Source organism: Peromyscus eremicus, chromosome 7 (genome assembly GCF_949786415.1).
Source record: "Peromyscus eremicus chromosome 7, PerEre_H2_v1, whole genome shotgun sequence".
Classification (NCBI taxonomy): Eukaryota; Metazoa; Chordata; class Mammalia; order Rodentia; family Cricetidae; genus Peromyscus; species Peromyscus eremicus.
The window spans coordinates 60,703,302-60,723,505 of NC_081422.1; the positions used below are offsets into that span (position 1 = coordinate 60,703,302).

The 20,204-nt window shown below is 43.7% G+C and overlaps 2 protein-coding genes across 3 annotated transcripts in view; one reads left to right on the top strand and one right to left on the bottom strand.

The window, feature by feature from the left end:
- Nucleotides 1-8,255, bottom strand: part of Snx1 (sorting nexin 1) — a 40,907-nt gene extending 32,652 nt beyond the window's left edge. Inside the window, exon 1 of one of the 2 annotated variants that reach the window (XM_059268146.1) lies at nt 7,896-8,255. In XM_059268146.1, the coding sequence (XP_059124129.1) occupies nt 7,896-7,910 (15 nt within the window). In that variant the 5' untranslated portion in view covers nt 7,911-8,255. Of the gene's footprint in view, nt 1-6,131; nt 6,378-7,895 lie in introns of those variants that run through there. The other variant, XM_059268145.1, reaches the window with a different exon arrangement.
- Nucleotides 8,020-19,919, top strand: Ciao2a (cytosolic iron-sulfur assembly component 2A). The gene is made up of 5 exons (XM_059268147.1): nt 8,020-8,429; nt 13,766-13,930; nt 14,326-14,375; nt 17,226-17,271; nt 19,270-19,919. The coding sequence occupies exons 1-5, from the start codon at nt 8,306-8,308 to the stop codon at nt 19,365-19,367; spliced, it is 483 nt and encodes a 160-aa protein (XP_059124130.1). The 5' UTR covers nt 8,020-8,305; the 3' UTR covers nt 19,368-19,919.
- The last annotated feature ends 285 nt before the right edge of the window (nt 19,920-20,204 follow it).

The following is a 20,204-nucleotide window of genomic DNA, read 5'->3' on the forward strand; positions in this document are numbered from 1 at the left end:
AGACCTGAGTTCTATGCCAGTTTCCCCCTAAAAAGCTGGGCATGGTGGCACGTTAGAATTCCCAGTGCTGGGAAGGCTGAGCAGGTCAATCCCTAGGATTACTAGTCTAACTAGCAAATCCACGTCCCAGTGAGAAACTATTTCTTTTCTTTTTAAGGTTTGTTTATTTTTTATGTACATTGGAGTTTTGCTTGCATATATATCTACGTGAGGATGCCAGATCCCCTAGAGCTGGAGTTACAGAGAGTTGTGGACTGCCATGTGGGTGCTGGGAATATGAACTAGGGTCCTTTGGAGGAGCAGCCAATGTTCTTAACCACTGAACCATCTCTCCACCCACAAGAAACTCTGTTTCAAAACACAAGATGGATGGCTCCTGAGGAACAATGCATGATGGTGGGACCTCTGCCCCCCCCCCACAGGCACACATGTGCATGCATACACATACACCCCTCCACCACAAGAACTTACACATATATGCTCACAAATTTATTGAAGACAGGCTAAACCTTTGGGAATAACCATTATATACGTTTCACAGACTATGGAATTAAAATACTAACCAGGTAAATCGTCACTCTTCTCATTTTTTAAAAAATAAAATTACCAAATTCTGTCCAGACTGAATGAAGTTACTCTACATGCACATAAGGTTGAAAAAGAGATGAGATGGAATTGTAAAATGGTATAAGTACTGAGGTTCTTTAAAAAAAAAAAAAAAAAAAATTAAGCCAGGTGGTGGTGGCACACGCCTTTAATCCCAGCAAAACCAAAAAAAAAAAAAAAAAAAAAAAAAAAAATTAAAAATAGAGTCGCCATATGATCCAGCAATCCCACTACTAGGAATAGATCTAAAAGAACTAAAAGAAGAACTTTATGTTTGCACACTCTTGTTCAGAAGCACGTTTCATAATAGCCCAAATGTAAAAGCAACCCAAGTGTCTAATGGCATATGAATGGATAGAAAGAAAAGATATACAATGGAATATTATTCACTTTTAAGATGAAGTCCTGATACATGCACAACATGGGTGAGCCTTGAGGATATTATACCTAGTGAAATAAGCCTGCACAAAAAGACACATACTGTTGAGCACAGTGGTGCATGCCTGTAATCCCAGAACTCAGGAGGTCACAGCAGGCAGATGTGAGACTGAGGGCACCCTGGACTTCATAGACCCTGTCCCCAAAACAAAACAAACAATCAAACAAAAGCCCAGACTTCTAGGATTATACTTATATGAGGTATGTACAATAGTCAAATTCAGAGGTGGAAGCAGCAGAACAGAAGCTCAAGGTCATCCTCAACAAGAGGTCGGTCTGGGCTACTACATGGGACCTTGTCTCAAAATAAAAAAAGTAGCCACCAAGTTCATAAAATCTGTGCTAGTCACTGTAATTCATGACTGTAGTCCCAGTTACTGGGGAGGGTGAAGCAGAAGGGTCAGCCTGGTAAGACGACTACAGTTTGAGACTAGCCTGAGTAACACAGCGAGACGCTGCCTCAACAGGAAACATTCTTACATACCATGATGCTCACAGAAACAAGACTAGAAAGAAAAGGGGAGTGGGTATTGTTGGATGGCTACAGAATTTTAAATTCTCCCAGTGAAAACATGAAGATCTGTTTTGCAGTTAAGTGAATAGACTTAACCCAAATTAAAAATATAATAAACTTTATCAGCTTTTACTACAGTCTTTACTATGCATATACCCCCACCCCAGGATACATGTTGTACTAATCACAGATTTAGGGCTGGACTGTAAGAAGTCCATGTCCTTTTCTGTCTAAATGTTAATTCTGTCAATCACAAGCTACTGCTAAGAATAAGAATTGGTTTTTTTTCTTAGTTTAAAAAAAAATTAAATTACATTAATTTTTTGTTGTTGTTTATTTTTTTATTTTTTGTTTTTTTGTTTTTGAGACAGGGTTTCTCTGTGTAGCTCTAGCTGTCCTGGAACTCACTCTGTAGACCAGGCTGGCCTGGAACTCACAGAGATCTGCCTGCCTCTGCCTCCAGAGTGCTGGCATTAAAAGCATGGTCCACCACCACCCTGCTAAATTACATTAATTTGTGTGTGTGTGTGTGTGTGTGTGTGTGTGTGTGTGTGTGCTCACTGGAGTACAAGAGCATGCATCACAGCACATATGTGAAGGAAGTTAGTGAACAACTTTCAGGAATCAATTCTCTCCTGGGTGCAAGGATTAAATTCAGGTTGTCGGGGTTGGCAGCAAGCACCTTTATCTTGCTGGTCTACTATCCAAGACTTTCAAACACCAATAAAGGTAAATTATATTCTCTCATTAATCTAAGTCTTATTGTTTTAAGATAGGGTTTGCTATGTAGCAAAGTCTGGCCTTAAACTTGTGACCTTCTTGCCTCAGCCTCCCAAGGTCTGGGATTACAGGTATTACAAATGAGAATAATGAGAAAAAATTTCCTAATTGACTTGACATATTATAAAATAAAGAAGTTGCCAGCTTTGGCCAAAATCAGAGCTAATGATTTCATTTCTCTATAGCCACCATAGTTCTCTCCTTTCTATTATGGTCCTGGCATGCTGCTGAAGAGATGAGCAGGTAGGACTTGGGAGGACAAAGGGACCGGCTTCTGTGAAGCCCTTTCTTTACAGTAAGCAGACCAGTGAAGTTGTAAAAACCTGCATGCCATTTTACAAATTTTGAACATAACATCAAGAACTTAGAAATGCCAATGGCTCTAATTCAGTCCCTTGTTTTATTGAGAGAGAAACTCTATTCTAGAAGAAAGCTTCAACTAAATAATTATCCTGAGTCAAGTCTACATCAAAGTTCTGGATAGAGTTTCAGACTTTATTAATGACTTCAGATTTGTTTTCATGATTCTTTTGATTTTAGGCTCTCCAACTCAAATGAATGGCTTATATATTTTGAGAAGTACCTCATGGGCCTATCTTTTGATTACAAATCTCATTTTTATTACTGTAGTGACATGGCTTCCCGGCTGTAGAGGAGAGCAGATGGGATGATTAACAACTGCAGCTGTCCAGAAAATTACATGCATACCATGAATTAGTTTAAATGTTACATGCCTCAGCTTCCCAGTTATTTAATGCCTATTTCTTTGTCTCTAAAATGTTAACAAACCACAGTAGGAAGATTAATTTGGGCTGGGGATGTAGCTCAATGGTAGAATGCTTAAGTAGAATGCTTAAGACCCTGGATTCAAGTCTCATCTCCCTCTCCCTCTCTCCCTCTCTCTCTCTCTCTCTCTCTCTCTCTCTCTCTCTCTCTCTCTCTCTCTCTCTCTCACACACACACACACACACACACACACACACACACACACACACACCACACATACATACATATACACACACAGATTAACTTAAAACAATAGTAAGCCAAAGACCCATAAAGTGCTCTAATGACTTTTAGCTAATCAAATCAATCTTATGGGTTAGCTTTGATTATGATAAACTATTAACCATTTTAAGATTAACTTTTCTAATTTATTATTAGTTTTGTGGGAGTTTTGACTCAGAAATGGTCATCAACTAATACAGCCCAAGCTCTCTAAAACAGTTAAGGTTCTTTAAATATTTACTGTGTAGAAACAACTGTTCCCAGTATTTCACATCCTAACTTTACCCTCATAATAGTAGTAGTAAATACAGCAACCTCCTGTTGACGTGTGTGTGTGTGTGTGTGTGTGTGTGTGTGTGTGTGTATGTGATTCTACTACATTCCTCTTATTCCTCTTACCCTGTCCAGGCTTAAGGAAGCTCAGGTCCCTATTTATTTTAATCTCCTGAGACAATGTCCCAAAAGTCCAAGGTGGCCTTGATCCTCCTGCCTCAGTCTCCCAAGTGTTTTGACTTTTCCACCCCCAGATACTTACTTTTCCCTCTTGTTAGGAACTGAGGAAATGTACTTACAGCATACTTTGTCCAAAGTTAAGCTAGCAACACTGAGCTTGGTGGAGTATGCCTGCCTACCATTCAGAGGTGGAGGCAGGAGGGCGACTGGGAGTTCAAGTCAGCCTTGGCTACCTGAGAACCTGTCTCAAGTAATAACAAATAAAAACCAAAGTTAAAATAGCAAGAAGTACAGCCCAGATTAACATCAGACTTCAAAGCCTTATTATTTTCTCTGTACCCAGGCTGACCTTGAACTTGTGACAGAGGCCCCTGCCTCAGCTCCAAAGTAGCTGAGCTTATATACAGGCTTGTGCCAATAGGTCCAACTTGATTTCTTTATTTTTCAGTGTTTTTCCTTAACTATAACTGTGCAGAAGTGCTGCAACCCTCTATATTTGTTGGCTCACAACTAAAGCATCTATTAAAATATAATTTATAATTAATGGCCCCTTAATAAAACAGTTTAGCGCCGGGCGGTGGTGGCGCACACCTTTAATCCCAGCACTCAGGAGGCAGAGCCAGGCGGATCTCTGTGAGTTCTAGGCCAGCCTGGGCTACCAAGTGAGTTCCAGGAAAGGCGCAAAGCTACACGGAGAAATCCTGTCTCGAAAAACAAAAAACAAAAAACAAAAAAAACCAAAACAGTTTAGCGAAGCCTTAGGTTACTTAAGATTAGTATTCTGGGTCAAATCTAAAGATAATTAGTGACTCAGGACATAGTTCAGTGGTAGAATGTTTGTCTAGCATTTGAAAAGATCTGGGTTTGACCCTAGCACCTGCTTTCTGTGGTAGAGCAAAGTCAATCTGACCTTCCTTCCCTCCTTTTTTGGGAAGGAGACAAGAGAAATCTACAGTCTTAAGAAAAAGAGGTATCATGCCTCTATCAGCTACCTGGCTGAGCTCAGTAAGATCACAGACTTCTGAACTTCACTTGAGAACTCTAGAAAATAGCTCCTCAGTGCCAGTTTTAGTTTTCAGGTATTTCATCTGGCATCCCAGCAGTTACTAACAGGGCTGGTCTCCGTAATTTATGAGAGATTAACTATATAAAGATACTTAAAACAAAACAAAGACTACATTAGCAGTGAGTTATTCTTTTTTAGAGTAACAGACATCATTAGACAATTTGCTGTTATATTAGCTAGCACCAGCAAGAACTTTATGAGCTGGGATTAAGGCCCTCAATTTCTCAACACAGTAACATTCTAACTATGATCATGGAAGAAATGCCTCCAAAATCTAAACTTTTTCTGACATAAGGAGCACCTTAAAAGTTTTCAGACACATGCTGTATACAGAAATAAAAATTGTTTAACTCAGTCAGGTACTGATTAGCTATTCTGAAGAGAAACAAAAACCAAGACGGAAAGATAAATCCATAGACTCAGTACTGAAGACGTTTATAAGCTGGAACTAACTGTACCAAGTGGTATGAGTCAGTGTTCTCACAAAATAGCCCACAACATCTCTCCTGGTACTGTTAACTCATGACATTCCACATATAAAGACTAGGGGGTCGGTTTGTTTTACCAACAGATAGCTCTTGTTTGAAGCCTGGATATTTATCATGGGAGACATTTTTCCTCTTCACATGGACAGATCGGTTTCCAAGCACTTTAACGTTTTCTTTTACCAGAAGCAAAGCTTTCTGGTCCCTGTAGTAATTTATCAACTGGCTTTTGGCCCGATCCTTTGACAGATCAAAGGAGTCACAACCTAACTTTCATGAACTAGGATTCAGAATGGGCTTTTGGTAATGACCAGGAAGTGCTGGGTCTAACAAGAGGATCAGTGGGCGGGTCATGATCCTCGACTACCCTAGATCAGGTTTCCACTTTCGGAGCACTAAGGCCGGGGAACTGATGGTCTGCACTCCTTTCTCTTATCTGTCATATTAAGTTAGTCTCCCCAGGTCAAAACCAGCAGAACTACCAGGTGGATCCACGAAGTAACCACACCGCAGGGCCAGAGGACGGCCTAGGTTGCTCTTGGCTATTAAGGATCCGCGGGGAAGCCACCACACCCCCCCATCCTCTCTTCCCGCCCGGGCTTGGGCAGCCCGGCTCGAGGGCTCCTCTCACCCGAGGGCCCTCGAGTCCTGACTGCTGACACTGGACGAGGACTTCCCACCAGGCCCACTATCCTCAGAGCTCTCGAACCCTTGAAAAGCTTCTCTTCTCTTGCGAGGGGAGCTTTCCTGTCTGCTAGCTACCCCAAGGGTGGGAACTCACAGCTGCCGCAGCGCCAGTGAAAATATCCTCCCCCTCTGTGTCGCTGTCCCCAGCCTCGGGTTCTGACCCCCCGGCAGCCCCTTCGGACTCGGGATCCATGCCAGGGAAGGGCGGAGGGAGTCGTTCCGAAGCGCTACAGCCACCACCTCCCGACGCCATCTTCCTCCACCGGTGGCGGAAGCAGCAACAACAACTTTATAGACAGTGCCGCGAGCAAAGCGCTCCAGCTGTGAGAGGTGCGCGAGGGCCGTTAGGGACCCCGAGGGACCAGAGGGGCGGGGCTTCGAGGGGCAGGCACTTGGGGCGGGGCCTGGACTGTTGCCCAGCCAATCCGAGCCCCGAACCGCAACGCCGCACTCGGGCGGGCCAAACGGGCAGAGGAGGAGCTAGGGGCTGCCCAGTTCCTCCAGGCCTTTGTGCCCTGCATCAGCTCTGTCTGTCACGCTTCTAAGGTTTTGTTGTAATAAAAAAGTCTGTGACTAAAAACGTTTGAAAACCTCTGCATGCCACCTGCTCATGCCAAGGACAGTGCTCGTACAGAGAGTCAATAAATATTTTTGATTGAGGTCTGAAAAGACTGCAGGAAGTTTGGCTATTTATTCTTCGGACACTAATTCATTCAATATATACTGAGCATTCACTGTGAGCTTGGCACCTCACTGTGCGTGTCAAACACAAACACAAAAAGCTCCTGGCTCACTAAGTGCTTACAGTTTAATGAAGGAGACAGTTTTGTAAATCAACAATTTAAACACAACTCAGGGTTACAGTGTGCAACAATAAAAGGTTATCGATTCTTTTGTGAGAAGTCAGGCTTCACACGAAGGGGAGATCTTGTAAGTGTATTAAACTCGTTCGTTAGGAACTTGGGGTTATCCTTTCAATGGCTATGAAGTGAAATGGAAGAGATGACCGGGATATTGTTGGGACTGGACTAAAATTTCCTGGGACCCAATCATAAGTTGGTGAGTCGCAGTCAACTAGAGTTCAGAGATAATGTAGGTTATGTTATCATGGACTAATTCTGCACAATGATCCTTTCTTTTCAGAGATGAGACTTGTCACTAACATCTACAAAGGTGGTTTGCTTTTCTGGTTGAAACAAGGTCTCACTTAGGCAGGCTTGAAATACTGTAACCAAAGTAGGTCACAAACTCACGGCAATGCTCCTCCCTCGGCCTCCCAAGTGCTGGAACTACAGGCGCCAGCCACCAGGCCTGGTAAAATTGGTTGTTTTTAACTGCAAACTCCACATCAGTGGTGGACTCCTTCACAGATTGTAAGCTGCTCGAGTGTCTTAGCTTGTAACCTTTATTTATGCAAATTAAGTGTCTAATAAATATTTGAGGCTGGAAACACAGTCACCCTGTAACTGGCACCCATCACAGCCATGAACACAAGCTTAAGGGATGCTTTTTTTAGAATGGTGATTTCCATTATCATCACTACACACAGTGAACACAGAGAAAGTTCTCGCTGTAAGGTAGAAATACACCCCATGGAGGGAAGCTGAGTTGGACTGTCTCTAGAAGACAAAAAAAAAAAAAAAACCAAACCCAAGTCTTCCCTGCCCCTTCGTCATGCCTAACTATCAACACTGGTCTCCTAAAATACTCCCTTTCACCGCAAAGGAAATCCACTTCCGGCCTGATCAGGAAGCAAGAAAGATTTGATTGGAAGCAGGTTTCTCTGAGAAATAGCTGAGAAGAGTCTCCGTTCTAGGGCTTCATCTAACAATAGTAACCTTGATCTCCTCTTCCCTACCTCTTCAGGATTCATCTTTAATTCTTCCTAGGAGCTGAGTGGGGCCACTTGGTGACGCCTAACAGTCCGTTACTTGATCCTCTGGATGAGACTACAAGTCACAGAATGCAGTTCGCCGCCACTCAGATAACCCCAGACATCCCAGCATGCAACGCGCCTAACGGGCTGCCAGCGTGTTTTTTTTCTGTCCCATGGTAGCAGAGCAAAGCATCCTGGGGCATGTAGTCTTTGCAGTTTATTTCCCTAAGTCCTTCGCGTTACTGTTTTGAGTCCCGCCTAGACTTTGCTCCCCGAAACCTTTACACGTGTCTTGGTTTATTTGAAGACCAGGAAGTTGATAGCTCCTGAGGCCGGCTGCGGAAAGACGGTGGCTCGGTTGGGACAGTCGCCAGGGATGGCGGAACGTGAGAATGGAGCGGGTGTCCGGGCTGCTCTCCTGGACGCTGAGCAGGGTCCTATGGCTCTCAGGCTTTTCTGAGCAGGGAGCTGCCCGGCAGCCCCGGATCATGGAAGAGAAAGCGCTAGAGGTTTATGGTAATTTACCCAGAACAGCATTTGTCGTTATTTGGAGAGGCGGCAGAGGAGAGAGGGTGGAGGAGGGCCTCACTTTTGGGCTGGAGTGGACACTTGGTTTTTTTCCAGACCTAGAAGGAAGCGTGTACTTCCGGGTCCCAAGTCACGCAGCAATTTCGGTCATTCTAGGACCCGGGCTATTCTTAAACCCGGTGCGAAATCGAGTCTGGAACTCATAAACCTTCATCCCCCTGGTCTGCCTACTGCTCCAGGGACTATGGCAAGGCGTGTGGGCAGAATGAGTTCACAGTGGGGCAGAGAGCAAAGCTGAGAGTCTTTCCTTCTTCAGCTGCTGAACACGCGCTCCTCCCGCCATAGCTGAGGCCACTGTTGGGTACTGGCTGAACTGGGCACTGGCCCAAGGTCACAGCCACTCTCTCCTGTAACAGAGTCAGTAGGAAGTGAAGAGGTTGAAATAGACATCTTAGGGTGAGGCTTCAAATGTACAATTCTCTTACACAGTCAAGATATATGTATGTATGTATGTATGTATGTATGTATGTATGTATTCTCTCAGATACTCTCCACTTTGAGGGACTGTCTTCATTGTACAGATAAGGGAGGGCGGGGAGGAGTGGTTTAACAAGTACCCGGAGGTCACATTGTCAATAAGGAACAGAGAAAACCAAACTTGTGATTCCAAACGTAGTGTCTTGTTCTCTCTCTCTACACCTCCTCCTCCACCCTTGACCACCCCAGCCTTTCCTCCCCACCCCCCTGACACTTGTAGTATTCTTTTTCTGGGTCAGGGAGAAAATCTAGGGTCTCATGCAAGCTAGATGTGCTCCACCTCTAGCCTAGATGTACCGCTAAGAGATCTGGTCCTAGCTAGGTGGTGGTGGCTCACGCCTTTAATCCTAGCACTTAGGAGGCAGAGGCAGGCGGATATCTGTGAGTTCCAGGCCAGCCTGGTCTACAGAGTGAGTTCCAGGGCAGCCGGGGGCTGTTATACAGAGAAACCCTGTCTCAAAAAACCAAAGAGGAGAGGAGAGGAGAGGAGAGGAGGGGAGGGGAGGGGATGGGAGGGGAAGAAAGAGAAAGAGAAAGCAATCTGGTCTTACAAAAGAGAAAGAGAAAGCAATCTGGTCCTACAAATATAATTTAGGTAAGGATTATAGGCCAGGAATGATGATTCCAAGGATGGAAAGAGCCGGGGACCTAATCAAGTTTACTTCTCTGTTTGTAGAGGCAAGGCTGACAACCCCAGGCAGAAGATAATTATAAGTGTTCTATCTCCACAAAACATTCCTGTCCTACTGTACCTCTATCTATAGCATCTGCAGACTGCAACTCTGCAAGAGAGATGATTCTAGTCCTCAAGTTCATAGTGAATGAAACCCACATATGCAAAAATATAGTATGTAGTAGAAGAAGGTCACAGCTTAAGTAGGAGATACGGACATTCAGGAAAAAGGGATAGTAAACGGACTAGAAACATCTGGGAAGATTTAAGAGAGTTACTTGAGTTGGGTCTTGAAGAGTAATTTGGACCTGGATGTCAGAGGTCATATAAGCTTGAAGAAACCAGAGTAAAATATGAGATGAGAAGACATAGGGAATTAGCAGTCCAGAAGGAGATACCAGTGTTTGCAGGTGGAGGTGTGTGGCTGGCTGTTGCTTTAGATAATAGGTTGGAACTGATTACTGAAATTTTAAGTGACTTCTATTACGTTTATTTACTTTGTGCATGTTTGCACATATGCACGCACGTCACAGTGCAAATTCAGAAGTTGGAGGACAACTTGCTGGAGTCAGTTTTTTCCTTCCACCAAGTGGGTCCTGGGGATGGAACCCAGGAGGTTAAGCTTATTTGGTGGCAGGCACCTTTACCTGATGAGCCATCTCAGCACACCCCCAGTGAAACTTAAATTTAAAAGAAGAATTTTCTTTTTAAACATTAACTTTTAAAAGTGTGTGTGTGTGTGTCTGTGTGTGTCTGTGTGTGTCCAGGGAGGCCAGAAGTGTTGGATCTCCCTAAAGTTGGAGTTACAGGAGGTTGTATACTGCCACATGTTGGTGCTGAGACCTGAACTTAAGTCCTCTGCAAGGAGTAGACCTTAATGTCAGCACAGAGCAGCAAAAACTTTTAGTGGCGGGTACGGGGAGAAAGGGAGAGGAATGGGAGAACAAACTTGATACCTTGTTAAAGAAACCAAACTTCTCAATTCGCTAGAAAGCTAGAGGTGTTAATAAGGGGTTAAGATTTAATTTCAGGATTTAGTAGTGTTCAAAGAAGATAATACAGCTTTTTACAAGTTAAGCTTACAAGGAGAAGCCTAGGATAGGAGAAGGAAAACCCTACCTCCCTCAATCCCATGATAACCTGCTAAGTGAAGGGAAATTTTATCCTCTTTCCTGCCTGTATTTTCAAATTCATTTTCTAGTTTATTGGCAAGGCCAGAAGATGGCCTGGGGGGAGGAAAGTTTGATTGATTTCCCCAGCTGCTCATGTGGTCACTGGGGAGGTATGTGTGATAAAACAGACCCCAAGCTCCTAAAAGTATCAAGCCCGTATACACTAAAGCCCTGCCCCCGCTTTGTCCTTATCAGTCTTTAATTAATTAATTTTTTTTTTCTGTAGCCTCAAGGTAAGATGGCACTCTTGTTCTGGCCCCTGCCGATGCAGGGTCTAGCCTCCTCCTCATCTTCAATCCCTTTCCCTGGCCCCTGCCCATGCAGGGTCTAGCCTCCTCCTCGTCTTCAATCCCCTTCCCTGGCCCCTGCCAACGCAGGGTCTAGCCTCCTCCTCGTCTTCAGTCCCCTTCCTTTCCGCTGTCTTTTACCAGCCTCCCTTCGTAGTTTAGATCTCCTTTTTTTCAACCTTCCCTTTGAGCTAAAAGCCTCTGCTTTTAAAGCTTCTGTTTTAGGAATGCATTGTCAGTTCTGTTGGCTTCCTCTTGCACTCCGTCTTCTGCCAAACTGCTTTCTTACTAGTGGCTCGTGGATTAACAAATCCAAGACCACCTTAGCCTGAGTTTTCCCGGAGTGTTTAAAGTTGACCACCTCTGTCTTCCCTTCTCATTCTTTTTGCTCATTCTGATCCTTTTTCTTTTTGAAAGGCTCACAGTGTAGCCCAGGATGGCCTTGAATTCAAAGTCTTCCACCTTAGCTTTTCCTGTAGCATTTGATGTTGTTAAATATTTCTCTCTTCCCTTCTCTGTTCCTCTTTACTTTTCCATTTGGGTCCTTTTCTTTCTGAGACAGGGTCTCATTGTGCAACCTGGGAGGTCCTAAAATTCAAGCTCCTCCTTTCTCAGTCTCAACAGTGCCAGGATTACAGGCATGTGCCGCAGCCAACTTTCGGGGCTCTATCTGTGGGTTTCCCTCCCTTTACACCAAGGCGTCTCAAACTAGGTTGCATATAAGAATGACCCAAGAGGGCTGGAGAGATGGCTCAGCGGTTAAGAGTACTTGTTGCTTTTGCAGAAGACCAGGGTTCGATTCCCAGCACCCACTTAGTGGCTCACAACTATCCTAACTTCCAGGTCTAGGGGATCTGAAGCCTTTTTCAGACATCTGCAGGCACCAGGCATGCGCCCTGTGCTGCACACATAACACATATACATTGCACACATATACATGTAGGCAAAGCATTCATGTGCATAAAACCAACAAAAAATTTCAAGAAAATAATCTGAGAAGTTTTAAAAACTCTAGCTATTCAGGTCATGCTTTAAACCAGTTCAATCAGAATGCTTAGGGGTAGGGCCCAGGCAACAGTTTTTTTTGTTTTTTTCCAAAATATTCCTGGTAACTGCAATATTCAGCCAAAGTGCTTCTCATTCTTTTCTTTTAACAGACAGGGTTTCTCTGTGTAGTTTTGGTGCTTGTGCTGGATCTTGCTCTGTAGACCAGTCTGGCCTTGAACTCACAGAGATTCACCTGCCTCTGCCTCATGAGTGCTGGGATTAAAGGCGTGTGCCAACCCCAACCCTACCCCACCTCACCCCACCCCCATTCAACTACCACTCTAGCCTTGGTGTACACTACACTACAGAATTTGCTGGGGCTGGCTGGAGAGATAGCTCAGAGGTTAAGAGCACTGACCTCTCTTCCAGAGGACCTGGGTTCAATTCCCAGCACCCACATGGTGGCTCACAACCACCTGTAATGAGATCTGGTGCCCTCTTCTGGCCTGCAAGGACACGTGTGGGCAGGACACTGTATACATAATAATAAACAAATAAATGTTTAAAAAAAAGGAATTTGCTGGAACGTTTCGTTGGCTTGTGCTGAAGCACCTTCAACATCACTACATATGAAATTGAACCATTTGCTGTCAGTCTTTCTACCGTGTGGGGCTGGGAGGTCAAACTCAGGTCTTCAGGCTTGACTGCAAGCACTATATTTTCTCCGGCTAGCCCCCATGACCCGTTTTTTATCCTAATACTATTAACTTAAAATCTGAGTCATCTTCCTTTTCTCTCTGTGCTTGTCTTCCAGATGTAACGAGTCGCCACATGTCACTTCCTCTGAAATGACTTCATTGCGTGTCCCTTCTCTGTCCCTGTTGTTGTGTGCTGATTTTAGGCCTAGCTTCTCTGTGGCTGTCTTTAGCGCTGCTCTTTGGTTCTGGGCCTTGTAGCTGACAGCTCACAGCACTGTCCTTTTCTCTTCCTTGTTCTAAGTCTCTTGAGGAATCTCTGTTGCCTGTGGCTAGTTGTGAAAGACCGAGGTGGTTGGGCTCCACCCTTCCTTTCTACTCTTTCCTTACACTGGGTTCCAAGCTAAGGAAATTCCTGGTGGTTGTGCCCTTCAGTTTAAATGTGAAATATTGAAAGGCTTAATCCTCCTTCTCTTTAGCTGAAATTCCTCAGGTGCTCCCTTGATGTTTTCCCCATTTGTATTCCCTAAGGATATGAATTAAGAAACTGGATGTGGGCTAATAATGATCCAAGAAAATAGTTTTCTCAAAAGTACTGGGAATTTCTGTCAGAAAATTGGGAGTTGCTGAAATGTTTGTTTAAAAGAAAGTTAGGGTGGGGTGATGGGAGCCGGAGAGATGGCTCAACAGTTAAGATCACTGGCTGTTCTTGCAGAGAACCTGGATTCAGTTCCCAACAACCATATGACAGCTTACAGCTGTATGTAACACCCATTCAGTGGGGTCTGAGGCCCTCTTCTGGCTGCTGTGGGCACTCCATGCACATAGTGCACATACATATAGAGAGGCAAACATAACATAAAATCAAAATAAATCTTTAAAAAGTAGTCAGTGCTCCAGCTGAGATGGAAAGAATCGTCCTCACTTCAGATACTCATATTTTCATTTAATGCCTCGTCTCTGATTCCTGTAGATTTGATTCGAACTATCCGGGACCCAGAAAAGCCCAATACTCTAGAAGAACTGGAAGTGGTAACGGAGAGTTGTGTGGAGGTTCAGGAAATAAATGAAGAAGACTATTTGGTTATTATCAAGTTCACACCGACAGTACCTCATTGCTCTTTGGCAACTCTTATTGGTAAGTGTGTGTGTGTGTGTGTGTGTGTGTGTGTGTGTGTGTGTGTGTGTTTGTAAGCTGTCATACAGTATGTGGACAGTCTGGGCTGTCATACAGTATGTGGATGTAGTCTGGGCTGTTGTATAGTATGTGGACACAGTCTGAGCTTTGTGCTTTTTCTAAAACCAGTAAGAAGAGATAAAAGACCAGGTGGTGATAGCGCACGTCTTTAATCCCAGCACTCAGGAGGCAGAGGCAAGCAGATCTTTGAGTTCAAGGCCAGCCTGGTCTACAGAGCGAGTTCTAGGATAGCCAGGGCTGTTACACGGAGAAACTCTGTTTCAAAACAACAAAAAGAGGGAAAATATAGACAGAGAGAGATAAAGAGATAATGGAATTTTTTTCCCCCGTCACAGGACTGTGCTTAAGAGTAAAGCTTCAGCGGTGTCTGCCATTCAAACACAAGGTAAGAAAGCTTGTTGTTATCTTAGCTAGGCCAGTGCCCTGCCACTGAACCATGTGCCTACTCCATGTTGTCTTTTATGACACTTGTTAAGATATAATTCACACATCATACAAGCCCCCTGAAGTGGACAGTAGTGGTTTCTCATAACTCCTACAGAGCTCTACAGCTGTCTCTGAGTCACTTTTAGAACATTTGCATGCCTTCAAAAGAAGTCCTTTGTCCAGTCAAGTGTGGTTGTACATAAGTGTAGTGTCACCACTTGGGAGGCTGAGATGGGAGCTAGCCTGGACCACATAACCAGATCCTGTATCAAAAATGGAAAGGAAGGTAGGCAGGAAGGAAGGCAGGCTGTCTGTCTGTCAGCATATACTTACTAGCAGTCACTCAACTCCTACACCATGCCCTTCTCTGTACTGGGACAACCATCTATCTCCTATCTCCATGATTTGCCTTTGGACATTTCATTTTAATGAAGTTATATAGTATGTGGATTCTTTGACTTAGTATGTTTTCAGTGTTTATGCTTTATCATGCATAGATATTTCATTCTTTTGTATTATATAATATTCCATTGTATAGAGAAGCCTTGTTTTATTTTACTTTCTTATCAGTTGTTAGACATTTGAGTTGTTCCCACTTTTTGTGAAGTTAAAAACAATGTTTTGGGGGCCTGGAGAGATGGCTCAGTGGTTAAGAGTATTAACTGCTTTTCCAGAAGACCTTGGTTCATTTCCCAGTACCCACATGGCAGCTCACAACTCCAGTGCCAGGGGACCAGACACCCATGGCAGAACACCAACACACATAAAATAAAAATAAAATTTAAAAAAACTGAAAAAAAAAATCATTTTGGGGCTGAGGAGATGGTTCAGTGGTTATAAGCACTGACTGCTCTTGCAGAGGACCTGAGTTCAATTCCCAGCACCCACATGGTAGCTCATAACCATCTATAATTCCTATTCTTCTTCTGACTTCCATGGACATGCTATACACATACATAAATGCAGGTAAAACATTCATACACATAAAATAAAGTAAATAAATCTTAAAACAATATATAATTGTTTCCCCAGTTGTCCAGTAATATCCTTCATGGCAATGTTCCCTCCCATTACTACCCTTCCCTGCCATCACATGTTCTCATTAGAGTCCATTTTGGCAGCTTCCCAAGTGCTGAGATCATGAGCACCATCAGCATACCCAGTGATCTAGACACTTGTGAGGAGTGTAGAGTAGACATTTCATAGATTGTCTCTCACATTGGGTTTTCAGATTTTTTTTTTTTTTAGAGATTTATGTATTTATTATGTATACAGTGTTCTGTCTGCATGAATGCCTACAGGCCAGAAGAGGGAACCAGATCTCATTGTAGATGGTTGTGAGCCACCATGTGGTTGCTGGGAATTGAACTCAGGACCTCTGGAAGAGCAGCCAGTGCTCTTAAACTCTGAGCCATCTCTCCAGCCCCCTTCAGATGTTTTATGATTAGATTGTTACTCATTTTTGGCAAGAAAACAGAATAAACATGATCTCATTACATGACATCAAGAGGCTATAGTTTTAGTTTGTCCCATTATTGATCACAGTTGCTTCATTAACTACTTGGTTACACTGAGGTATATTAATAATTCACAAAGGAATAGGGGGATAAATACTAGACTCTTCATCTCTGTTTGTCAGCCTTTTTTTGAGATAGGGTCTCACTATGTAGCTCTAGCTGTCCTGGAGCTCATTATATAGACCAGGCTGGCCTCAAACTCACAGAGATCCACCTGCTGCTGTCTCTCAAGTGCTGGGATTAAAAGCATCTGTCACCATGCCCAACCTATGGCTATTTCAGAATACTGAGTCATGTGTAATTTTTAACCAGAGTGAAGGAGTGGAGAGTGATACTCATGGGTTCGATAAGCATTATGCCACTTGGGGAATCTGCATGGTGGTCTTTCTAATAGTGTGTATCTGTGAATGAGGATGCATGTGTTCTGTGGCACATGTATGGAGGTCAGAGCGTAACTTTCAGGAGTTGCTTCTTTCCCTCCTTTGTGACTTCTAGGTATTGAATTCAGGTCATCAGGTGTGTCTGGTAAGCACTTCTACATACTGAGCATCTCGCCAGCCCATATTGTGTGTTTTTAAAAGAGACTGAACTAGATGGTCTCTAAGGTCCCTATCAACTCTAATGGGTTCTGAGTGTTTTCCATCAAACAACACTGATCTCCGTGGTGATTCTGTGCCTCTGGGCACTCTGCACAGGCTTGCCTGCGCCACAGGATTTGAAGCCGTTCTGTGGTTGCATCAAAAGCTCTTGTGTTTAGAAGTTGACTAATTTGTGGGCCTAGCAAGTCTAAATGAGATGGCTTTACTGGTATTACACTTGGGAATAAATTTTGCAAGATAATAGAGGAAAAGGAGGATGCAAAAAAACTACATATTTGTCTCATTTTTGTAAAACAGTAACTGTGTGCGCATATAAGATATGCATAAGAGAAAAAGATATGAGAGAGTGAGTGTGGAAAGGAGGAAGGAAGAAACAACACTAGGTAGTTGATGTGGCGCCCCTGGGAGGTGGGACAGAGGGCAAATTAGATACGGATTTGGAAGGATAAGAGGGTAGGGCAAAGATCCTGTGAGATCTCTGTACAAAACTGTGTGTGTTCATACAGAAGTCCACGTGCACGCCCCCTGCAGGTCAGTTGGTGGAAATACTACTGTCCGTTCCATCCTGTTGAGGTCTCTGATATTAGAAAGAGGGTTTGGCCTTTCCTCCCTGATCCCTGGGTCTGCCCTACACACCCCTCCCTGAGCTCTCAGGATGTTCAGATGTTTTGCTTCTGTCTCGTTTCTTTCCAGTTGGAAATCTACATCTCTGAAGGAACTCACTCGACAGAAGAAGACAGTAAGTGATAGCGAACGTTATTGCAAACGGCTGCAGCTAATACTTTTGTCTGGGTCCTAGGTTGTCTGTCAGCCGCTGCTCTATTGGGGTGCCTGCAAATAGAGGGGACACCATGAGTTGTGCTTTTCCGTCACAGGTCATTTTCCACTGTGTCTCTGGTAAACTGGGGCCCATGAATAGTAACTGGTTCAGGTCGTAGGCTATAAACGGATCGTGAACTTCAAAGGTTTGGTTCTGCTCTGACAGTCCCTTAGCTGTGGGAAAGTTGAAACTGGGGATCTCACAAATCAAGCATTAGGGAATCTCAGGGCTGAGGCTGTCTGTTAGAGTTAATATGCTAGGATGGAAGTGGGGCGTGACTGTCTATTGAGGACCCCTAGTCTGCAGAGAGAAGTCAGCCAGTAGTCATTTGAAAACTGTAGAGGTGGGATTTGAAAACAGAAAAAGACATAATGTTTCCTAATTAGTGATGTGGTACACGGGAAACAGAATATTATACAAATGACGAGACCAAGTAAAGAGAAGAAATCTTGTTTTCTGTCAGGTGTGGTGGTGCGCGCCTCCAGTCCCAGCAGTCGGGAGGTAGAGGCAGGCCAATCTGAGTTTGAAGCCAGCCTGGTTTACATAGTTAGGACATAGGACATAGAAAGACTCTGTCTCAAATAAATGATAAAAATGTTTGTTTAGCTTTCGTCACTAGATAGACTGATAGATAGTGTAAAGAAGAGCAGAGGAGGGAGGAACAGGGTGGTGATGAGAAAGAGTGAGATGGAAGATCATGAGCCCAAAAGGTACACACAGGGCTGCGGGGAGAGAGAGACACATCAGAATGTATACTAGGAGAGAGGAGCAGAGAATACTCACTGCTTCAGAGGAAGCCTGCCAGCCTGTCCTAGAAGTCTGCTAGGTACTGTCAGGACAACGGGGAAAATCATGTCCCAGCTTTACATTCCCTGGGGATAAATGCACCAAACCCCAGAAACTAGGAGCTTTACCTCTCACTTTGCTTGTTTATTTTTATTGTATGTGTGTGGATGTTTTGCCTGCATGCATGTCTGTGCACCTGTTTGCATGCCTCCAGCGCCTACAGAGGCCAGACGGGGCATCAGACTCCCTGGAAGTGAAGTTATGTTATTAGCTGCCATATGGGTTCTGGGAATCAAAGCCAGGTCCTCTGGAAAAGCATCCAGTACTCTTAATCTCTGAGCCATCTTTTCAGTCCTAACTTTATTTATTTGAATTATTTACTCTTTGTCATGCTGGGGATTGAACCTAGGGCCTCATATATATGAGGCAAGTGCTGTACCATTGAGCTCTATTCCCAGTCCATTTTATTTATTTGTGAGACTTGGTCTCATTTTGTAGACGAAGTTGGCTTCAAACTCACAGAGATCCTCCTGCCTCTTCCCCTTGAGTCCTGGGTGTAAAGGTAGGCACCACCATGCCTGGCCAAAACACTTAGAATTTTTGCCATGTAAGCAGCACTGTAGTTTAAAGAGCAGGCTTAAGTGGGGGAAAGTGGCAGTTTAGAATTTCACTCTGAATATAGAAATATGTGTGTTGGTGATGCTGAGAAAGAAATTAAAATAGCATTGCTTGTAGAGTGGTAGAGCAATAAAGAGTGCTTTTCTCTTGAGACTACTTTCCAGACCTTAGACATGGCGTTAGGAGGGGCTAGGGAGCCGGCTCAGTGGTTAAGAGCGTGTGTTGCTCTTCCAGAGGACTGGGGTTCAGTTCACCCCACTTAGAGCTTCAGCCCCAGGACATGCAGCAACCCTATTCTGGCCTCCATAGGATTTGTGAGCAATTCTCATACATGTGTGTGTGCACACAAAAGAAAAACATCTTAAAAGAAACTGAATGATGAGTAATTAAAGTTCTCAATAATTAGTTGTAGGTTCTCAAGGAGTTAAATTCGTCGTTTTGGCAGGCTCATACAAATGGCCGTCTGGTCTCTGTTGACACAGCTCTGTTAACTTTTGTCCACGTGTTTTGCAGTCAACAAGCAGATAAATGACAAAGAGCGAGTGGCAGCTGCAATGGAGAACCCCAACCTACGGGAAATCGTGGAACAGTGCGTCCTTGAGCCTGACTGAGACGGCTGAAGAGCCAGGGACCTGTAGTCATTCAATCTGTTGGTTTAAATCTTTGTAAAATGAGGGACTCACGTTGAATATGTAGGTGATTTGTACCTCAAAGCATTTTTTAAAAAAGTTTTTTGGTGTTTTTTTGTTTGTTTGTTTGTTTGTTTGTTTTTGTTTTTTGAGACAGGGTTTCTCTGTGTAACAGCCCTGGCTATCCTGAAGCTCTCTTTGTAGCCCAGGCTGGCCTCAAACTCACAGAGATCCCCCAGCCTCTGCCTCCTGAGTGCTGGGATTAAAGGCGTGTACCACCATCGCCTGCTTTTTTAAAGGATTCTTTCCGAGTAGTTATGAAGTAGAACCTAATTGTTCAGAGAGTAACATTCTCAGGATTTCTAACCTAAGTGATCAGACAGAAAAATATTTTCGGGTTATTATGTGTAAAATGTTACTATTTTTCTGATGACCATTCTGATACAACTGCTTTTCATGTCAAATATCTACTGTGCCCAAATATATTTGATTTAAATCATCATTCTAAATAAATACAACAGATGATTCTTGTAATGGCTCACCTAATGTCAATGTGAACTTCTAAGATATCTCCAAAGCTATGTTCACTGATTATTATGTAGAGAGAAGTCTAAAAATGAGTAGGAATCCTTAAGGAGAGGCCCTGCCTTCCTTTGTGGGGAACCCTGGATCCATTTAGAGCTGAGGAACATAATGTGGAGAGGATCAATTTTAAATAATTTATTTTATGTGTATGATTGTTTTACCTGCATGTTTATATGTGCACCGCATGCTTGTCTAGTGTCTAAGGAGTCCAGAAGAAGACTCAAACCCCCTGGG